Genomic DNA, 9,073 nt, shown 5'->3' on the forward strand with positions numbered 1-9,073 from the left:
AGGGAAAGCTGGCAGGCTGACCAACCCAGCTACCACCCAGGCCCAGAACCAGGAATATGAGGTAGGCCACCTCAACATCCACCTCTCTGTGAACCTCTAGAGCATGGGAAGAGGCTAGACCTGCAGATCCAAAGCTACAGGATCTCCATGACACAAGGCAACAACAAGATATCCAAGAGGAGCCCAGTGAGGGCCCAGTATCCATAGTGTAGCAGAAGCCAGAGGCCTTGAGCCAGACCAATGACTTGTTGCAGTGAACACTTACAAGTAAAAATGTATGGACTACAGGGTGAACTGTGTGACTCACTGGGCCATACTACATGCCCAGATTTTTTGTTTGTTTGGTTTGGTTTTTGGTTTTACTTTTAATTTTTGTTTCTGGAGAAGGTTGCAAGAGCAGAGGGTGGAAGCCAGGGGACAGAGAGATATGGAAGGAAAATAAAGTTTTAGGGAATGTCTAGGCCTTACTGGTTCTATTTTTTTCTGGTACTATTGGCCACAGTTAAGTTTTTCTCTAAAGTATATTGTATCCACTGTTCCATTGTGTGTCAACTTTTATCTTTTTTTTCCCTTCATAGTCATTTCCCCTATATACATTTTGTATTATTAAAATGTTCTGTTGGCTGGGAGATGCTAAATGGATAAAGCCTTTGCCACACAAGCATGAGGACTGGGACTCAGATGCCCAGAACCTAAGAATCATGAGTAAGCATGCTGGCAGCCTGTCATCCCAGTGCTTGGAAGGCAGAGGCAGGGGGCCCCTGGGGCAAGCTAGGTAGTTAGACTAGCTTAATCTGTGAGTTCTGGATTCAGCAAGAGACCCTGTCTCAGTAAATAAAGTAGAGAGTAATCAAGGAAGACACCCAGCACCAACCCCCATACATACATATGCCCGTATACATGTGAACATGTATACATATATGCATACACATACACATGCAAAACAAAAGCCCCATTATTTTCTGATCATGATTCCTGCTTCTAACTTCATTTATGTTAACTATCTGCCCAGAAATGGGACTGAAGCAGATGGTAGCTCTGAACCTGCTTCTCTGAGGAACCTAGGCAGATGGTAGCTCTGAACCTGCTTCTCTGAGGAATCTCCACGCTGTTCAGCATAGCGGGCATGCTACAGTACATTGCTAACACTGGGGTTACAGGAATCCCCTCTTCTGTGCATCCTCATCAGCATCTTTGTTTGGAGATTTGCTTATGGTCATCAGTTATTTTTAATTGTTTTTGTTAAATCCATTCTAACTAGGGTCAGCTGATGTCTCATTGTGGTTCTGACTTGCATTTCCTTCATGGTTAATAATACTAGACATTTTTTTGTAGATTTTCAATTTGTATTTCTTGATAACAATCCATTCAGGTCTTTAGCCCACTCTTTAGCTGTTTTGTTTGTTTGTTTGTTTTTATTTTGTTTTAAGTACTTGGGGCTCCTTACATATTGTTAATGTTAACCTTTGTCCAGTGAATAACTAGCACAGGTTTTCTCTCATTCTGTGTATTGGACTTTCACTTTGTTGTTTTCTTCACTGGATAAAAACCTCTTAATTTTTTAAGTATTTATTTACTTATTTATTTTACATCCCGGCCACAACTTCCTCCCTCTTTTCCCAGTGCCCCCGTCCCCTCTCTGTTCCCATCCCCCCAATCCACTCCTCCTCCATTTCTAAGCTTAGGAAAGGGCAGGTCTCCCATGAGTATAAGGCATGTTTCTGTCTCCATCAGTTGCTGGATGATGCCTCTCTGATAACACTTGGGCTAGGCACCAGTATGGTCACAGGAGATGGCCAGTTTAGACTATATATCTGCTACTGCTAGGAGTCTAAGCTGGGGTCTTCCTTGTAGGCTCCTGAGACATTCCCTGGAGCCAGGTTTTTACCTGATCCCAAAGTGCCCCCCCCCAGTAGTCTCTTTCAGTACTCTCCCCTTAGACTCCCCCCAACCTGATCGCACATGTTCCCATCCGCATCCATCCCCAGTCCACCCATGAAATCTCCTCCACTTCCTCTTCCCAGGGAGATCTGGGTATTCCCCCCCATGGTTCCTCCCTGTTACGCAGTCTCTCTGGGGTCTGTGGATCTTAGTGTAATTATCCTTTATTTTACAGCTAATATCCACTTATGAGTAAGTACATATCATGTTTGTCTTTCTTGGTCTGGGTTACCTCACTCAGGATTTTTTTCTAGTATCATCCATTCATCTTCAAATTTCCTGGTGTCCTTGTTTTTAACAGCTGAGTAATACTCCACTGTGTAAATGTACCACATTTTCTTAATCCATTCCTTAGTTGAGGGACATCTAGGTTGTTTCTAGGTTCTGATTATTACAAATAAAGCTGCTATGAACATAGTTGAACAAGTGTCCTTGTGGTATGATTGAACATCCTTTGGGTATATGCCCAAGAGCAGTATATCTGGGTCTTGTGGTAGGTTGATTCCCAGTTTTCTGAGGAACCGCCACACTGACTTCCAAAGTGGCTGTACAAGTTTACACTCCCACCACCAGTGGAGGAGTGTTCCCCTTGCTCCACATCCTCTCCAGCATGAGCTTTCATTGTGTTTTTGGTCTTAGCCATTCACAGGTATAAGATGGAATCTCAGTTGTTTTGATTTGCATTTCTCTGATGGCTAAGAATGTTGAACAGTTCTTTAAGCTTATCTCAGCCATTTGACATTCCTCTGTTGAGAATTTTCTGTTTAGATCTGTACCCCATTTTTAATTGGATTACTTGAGCTTTTGATGTCTAGTTTCTTAAGTTCTTTATACATTTTGGAAATCAGCCCTCTGTCAGATGTGGTGTTGGTGAAGATCTTTTCCCATTCTGTAGGCTGCTGAAAAACCTCTTAATTTGATGTCCCCATTTGTCAGTTTTGGCTTTTGTTTCCTGTGATCTTGAGGCCCTGTCCAGAAAATCATCCCTTGCACCAGTATATTGAATTGTTACCACTATGTTTTCCTCAAGTAATTTTAGAGTTTCAAGTCTTACTTTTAGGTCTTTAATATGTTTTGTGTTGAGTTTTGTTATTTGCTTGTTTGGGTTTTTGTTACTAGATGAGAGATTGTGGTTAAATTTCAGTGTTTTCCATGTGGATGTCCATTTTTCCAGGACCATCTATTAAAGATGCTATCTTTTCTCCAATGGACATTTTCAGAGATTTAGTTGATGTTTCTGCCAGTTTCATGCTGTGTTGATGACTGTGGCTCTGTAGTATGTTTTGAAATCAGGAAATTATGCCTCCAAATTTGTTCTTGTTTGTTCACTGTAGCTTTGGCTATTTAGGGCCTTTTAAGATTATTTTCTTGTTTTATGAAGAAAGTTGAGTTCTGACAGGGATTTCATTGTCTCAGTATTCTTTTTGATAGTATGGTCATTTAACAACATTAATTCTTCCAAACTAAAAACCCAGGAGGTTGTGTGTATATGGGTCTCTTCATTTGTTTGTTTGTTTCTTGTCATTTTCATTTCAGAGAAATTTCATAGCCTTGGTTAAGTTTATCCCCAAATATTTTGTAGCTATGTGTGAATGGGACTGCTTTGTTGATTTTTTTTCCCTCAAACTCATTACTGATGTATAGAAGAACAAGATCCTGCTACTTATAAGAACAACATCCTGCTACTTACTGAATGTATCAGTTTTAACAGTTTCAGATTTTCTTACGTATAGAACCCCATCATCTGCATCCAGGATCAACTACTCTTGTTTTTTCTTTATTTATTGTGTGTGCATGCATATGTGTGCCACTACACACATGTGGAGGACAGAGAACAATTTTCAGACACAATTTCTCTCCTACTTTTTGAGTCCTGGAGATCAAACTTGGGCCATTAGGCTTTCTGTCTGCACTGTCTTCATGTGTTTCATCTACTTCTGTTCTGATCTTTCGACTCGTTTTATGCAAGGCCTTGAGGTGCTCTTTATCATTGTTCTTTTAAATTCTTCATCTGGCATATCTGTCTTCCATTTCAGGTTCCTTGCATCTTGTTCTTGTTTGGAGAGGCCATGTTACCTTGTGTTTCTCCATTTACATTTGTTCATCCTACAGATCAGGTGACTCTTACTTGACCAGAGCAGCTTCTCAGTAAGCAGCTTTCTCCTGAAGATATATCTTGGGGTGTTGGTTTGCTACTTAGCTTTTGATTCTTATAGAGCACTCTAACATGGTATGGTCTCTCTGTAGTCTGACCATGGTCAGTGAGTCTGAACATAGAGCAGGCCAGAGGAACAAGTGTGAGGACACTGTCATTTTCAGCCAGGCCTGGTGTGTGCAGCATTCTCCCTAGGGTGCTTGCTGTACTATGTCTCTAATCCCGTAATGGGACTTTTAAAGTATTATTTTAAATAATACTAAATAAACACCACTATCGAAGCTGGCTACCACAGCAGCAGTGTGGGGGCCTGAGTCCTTGTCCTCAAACCAGTCATTGCTATAAATACTTGGTAACCTACTCAAGGACACTTCTCTCTTGTCAATTGTCCACAGGAACTGTGGTGGTTCTTCACAGCAGTATGCGCTGGGACCCTCTCCTTCAGCAGTGTGTGCCACAGAGTGTGGGAGCAGCCAGGACTGTGGAGTCCCTTGGGGCCACCTCCCCACACTCCTCATCTGTGCCACTTTTGAAGAGTTCATACCTCCTGTCTCTTAAGCTGGAAGAGCCTACATTCTCACTGAGCTTGCCGTATGTAGGTGCTGTCCTTACTTCTGTTTTGAGCTGCTCAAAGTCAGTGTGTAGGTCTCTGAGATCCAACCATTGAGAGTTTCATTGCACCAGAAGCTGTACCCAGCAACTTTGAGGCTATCACTATGCTTCAAAATGAATAGACTGAATTATACTTTAAACATTAACGGCATCATTTAAGTTGTCACGAGAAAAAGAGAAAGTTAAAACAAAAAAAAAAAAGAAAGAAAGAAAAACAAACCAGGCAGACATGGTGGCTCTTGCCAATAGTCCCAGCACTTATGAGGTAGAAGGAAGAGGATCAGGAGTTCAAGGCAGGATGAGGCTACATGAGACCTTGTCTCAAAAACAAACAACCACTAAGTGTTGAGAGGCCACTACCACTTGGGGGATCTGGGGCAAGGTTGGTTTTACCCTGTGGTAGAAATTAGACTGGAGACCAAGGAAAAGAATGAAAAGACTCCCACAGTATTGGCTCTCTTCTGGACAAGGGAGAAGGACTTTTCAACATGACTAAGCAGAAACAAGAGAAGGCAGGAAGTTTGTGCCCAGGAAGAAATAAATATTAAAACATATTCAAACAGGAAAGAGGAAAAAGAAGGTGTGAAATTAGATGGTTAACAAAGTCTGCCTTGTTGGTACCAACATTATGATAAATTCCAACCGTGGAAGTTCATTAGGCTGAGAATGACCTTTTCTTTGCCAGTGCTTCGTATAAAATACAACCCATCATCCCCAGTATACATAGCTAGCTCTGAACATAATTACCAAAGGTATGGTTATAGAATGGAATTTGAGTGAGTTGAGTCACATGACACATGGAGGCAATGTTACTTGATGGACATATGCCCAAGTTACCAAGAGTAATACACACATCAATGGATACATCAATACATTCTTCCAGGTTTGATAGCAGTTTCATACAAATAACTCATAATTATTAAAAACTACAAACCGCCGGGCGGTGGTGGCGCACGCCTTTAATCCCAGCACTCAGGAGGCAGAGCCAGGCGGATCTCTGTGAGTTCGAGGCCAGCCTGGGCTACCAAGTGAGTTCCAGGAAAGGCGCAAAAGCTACACAGAGAAACCCTGTCTCGAAAAACCAAAAAAAAAAAAAAAACTACAAACCCATTATGAGTACTGTTCTTAAGAGCTCCTTCAGTCAGTTGAAGTGGAAGCTGGTACCAAACACCACACAAGCTAGCCTCACAGAAGAGCTGTCTCCTGGAGGGTGTAGCTCCCTGATAAAGACTCCCAGTGCATAGAGATCAGCAGGGCAGCATGGGTCCAAATGCCTGAGAAGTGCAGAACCAAAGGCTACATTTGGAGTTGAGAACATCACCCTGGTTAAGTTCCCAGTCAGTCTCCTACAGTGTAAGCAAGGGCTCTTCCACGTGAATCAGGTATAAACAGAAGCTTGGAAATTGGATCATAAACATTGTCTTCATTTCTACATTTCTGTTCTGTTTTAAATTACATGTATGTGTGTATGTCTATGTGGAGTTTGTGCACATGAATGCAGTAATCTCTGAGTCCAGAAGGAAGTGTCAGATCCCTGGTGCTGGAGTTATGGGTGGTTGTGAGCTGCCTGATGTGGGCGCTGAGAACTGAACCCTGGTTCTCTGCAAGAACAGCAAGTACTCTTAGCCACAGGGCCATTTTTTTCAGACTCCAAATTTCTGTGCCTTATACTCAATTCATTGCGTCTATTTTTTTTAGGTGTCATTCAGCTCTTTTTGCCCGTCTGCCCTTGTCCTAATTAGACGGCTTCCGGTCTTTAGTCTGTCCCACTCCATCTGTACCCAGGTGTGCCTCTACTCCTCTCCACTCTCAGGCACCAGCCGGTGTTCGCAGTGGGGAGGAGCACTTGCACACAGTAGACAAAGGTGCTCAAGATTCTGCTCAGAAGGGAAGGCCCAAGAGAATCCCAGGACAGCTGTGCTTATGCCAACACATGCTGCACTGCCTCTGCCGTGTTGCGCCTCTCCTTCGTCCTCTGTGATCCTCCTATCCACACGTTCCATTGGTCCCAGCAGGGGTGTCCATGCTGTATGGGGACATTGTTTTGAAAGGAGGTATATAATGTGAAAAATCTCATACAGTAGATACAACATGTACTTTGAAAGATTAAAACTGCCATGATGCCGGGCGGTGGTGGCGCACGCCTTTAATCCCAGCACTTGGGAGGCAGAGCCAGGTGGATCTCTGAGTTCAAGGCCAGCCTGGGCTACCAAGTGAGTTCCAGGAAAGGCGCAAAGCTACACAGAGAAACCCTGTCTCGAAAAACCAAAAAAACAAACAAACAAACAAAAAAAACTGCCATGAGAGTAGCAATGTTCCTCTGTCCACTTTTCCCATGTCAGACTAGAAGCCTTGCTTCATAGAGACCTCTCCAAAAAGCAGAGCAGACATGTTGATTCACCCCTTGCATTCTCCTCAAACTGGATTGTCCAGGCATTTCTGTGTCTGGCACACCAGGGTAAATGGAGGGGACTCTTATGGATTGGGTCACTCTGGTCACTCAGACCTTTATAGGCTACCTGGAGATGGGCACAGCCTTCTTCCAATGGCAGACCACATTGGAATGTCTGCCCTCAAGTGTGTGCTTGATGAACAAAATGTCTTCCGTGTAGTCTAAAAAAACAAGACTGTGTTCTAATCTTCAGGGAATGAAGCCAACTTATCCATACCAAGCTTGGGGCTACCTGGACCCCAAAGGGCACCCAAATGTGTCTGTGTTGAAAGGATAAGGAACCATAGTGATATAGCTGCAGGAAATTTTTTTTCTGAAAATTATTTCTTACCTGTTCCTCTCTTTATAGGAATTCAGAAATAGGTTTGGGAATCATCTGAATTCAACTTCAGACACCTGTGCTGCAACTCGGCATGACTCGGCATATTCCAGAATTGTGCTGCAGATGTCCCAACGTGACTGTGCATTGAAGGTCGCTGCAGGCCTGGCTCTCCTTGCTCTTCTTTTTGCATTTCTGGCCAGAGTCTATGCTTACAACATGCCTAAATGAAGCATCCATAAGGAGTAAGTTTCTAATGAAAACCTTCGGGAAAGCAGCCACACCAGTTCTCAAAGGCAGTCATCTGAACTGGTCATGCCGCCTTGTCTGGATCCCTTCTTACTGAGGCTCACCCTGTCTCACATTGAGCTGAGCCATTTGACCTCAAATCACAGCTTCTGGAACATCATGTCTTTCTCATCACACACCTTTTGACTTTTTAACAACAAATGCAAGTGGTTGCATTTTTTTTTCTTTTAATCTCCAGTCATTAAGTCCCAACCTAAGTGCACAGTATCCCTGGCCATCAGTGACCCTGGCCCCCAGTGGCCCTGGCCATCAGTGGCTCTGGCCACCCTTTCCTGGTGTGGAAGCACATCTAGTCCTTAATAAACATTCTTGAGGCTGTGTTTGGAGTCCCCGTGGTACAGACATCTTCTTCACAGCACATGTGTTCCTAAAAAGTTTATATAGAAACCTATTTTGGGAACCTGGACCCAAGTCTGCCACTTACAGGACTCTTCCTAGCTTTTCAGAAAATGTGAGGAATCCATGCCTGCAGTGCCCACAAACTTTCAAACAAACCACGCTCCTTTCCTGTGCGTCTGACCGGACATCATCAGTCTTTCCTACTGAAATGACTTCTTTGACAATAAAAGGAATTGGTGCAATAAGCAAACCCTGTGTTTATCAGAATTTAAATGAGTTATTTGGATTGGGTAGGCCAAGGGAAACAAAGTAAGTACCTCCAGATACCATAGGGTTGTTTTCATCTCTCGACCATCCCCTGTTAGTTCTTCCTTACATGTGCCACCCAAAAGCCCATTCTAAAATTTAATGTCATCAGTTGGCCAAAAAAAGTACATATGCAAATACACACACATGAGCACTCATTACTTGCATAATTCCCCTAAGTCTGCCATGTGCTTCCATGAAGAAGCATCATATTGTGTTGAGGGTACCTGCAGGCCTGCCTCTGGCCCCTCTTCTTTTTGCTTTCTCAGTCAAAATCTGTGCTTACAATGTAACTAAATGAAGCATCTGTAAGGAATAAGTTTCTGATTAAAACCTTCAGTGAAAGGGAAAGCAACCAGCCAGTTCTTAAAGGGCAGTCAAAGATCGGGCCTCGTGGATCTTGTGCTTGCCATGCAAACCTAAGCTCCCGAGTCCAGATTCCCAGACTCTCCCACGGAAAACCAGATGTAACATCATCACGTGCATCGATAGGCCCAGCTCCTGTGGCAGTATGGAAGGCAGAAACAGAGTTCCCAGAATCTCACAGCCAGACAGCCTGCTGTATGCATTAGAAAGCAAGGCCCCGGTTTCAAGCGAGGCAAAGAGTGACATTTGAGCTGTCCTCTGACCTTCATACACG

At 43.3% G+C, this 9,073-nt stretch overlaps 1 protein-coding gene across 1 annotated transcript in view; it reads left to right on the forward strand.

Annotated features, from left to right (window-relative positions):
- Cdkal1 (CDK5 regulatory subunit associated protein 1 like 1) overlaps window positions 1-8,377 on the forward strand; it is a 570,376-nt gene extending 561,999 nt beyond the window's left edge. Inside the window, 2 exon segments of the mRNA XM_052727871.1 lie at window positions 7,510-7,665; window positions 7,667-8,377. Of these exon segments, the coding sequence (XP_052583831.1) occupies window positions 7,510-7,665; window positions 7,667-7,825 (315 nt within the window). The 3' untranslated portion in view covers window positions 7,826-8,377.
- The last annotated feature ends 696 nt before the right edge of the window (window positions 8,378-9,073 follow it).

The sequence above is a fragment of the Peromyscus californicus genome, unplaced genomic scaffold, assembly GCF_007827085.1.
Source record: "Peromyscus californicus insignis strain IS unplaced genomic scaffold, ASM782708v3 Scaffold_8__1_contigs__length_139910024, whole genome shotgun sequence".
Taxonomy (NCBI): domain Eukaryota; kingdom Metazoa; phylum Chordata; class Mammalia; order Rodentia; family Cricetidae; genus Peromyscus; species Peromyscus californicus.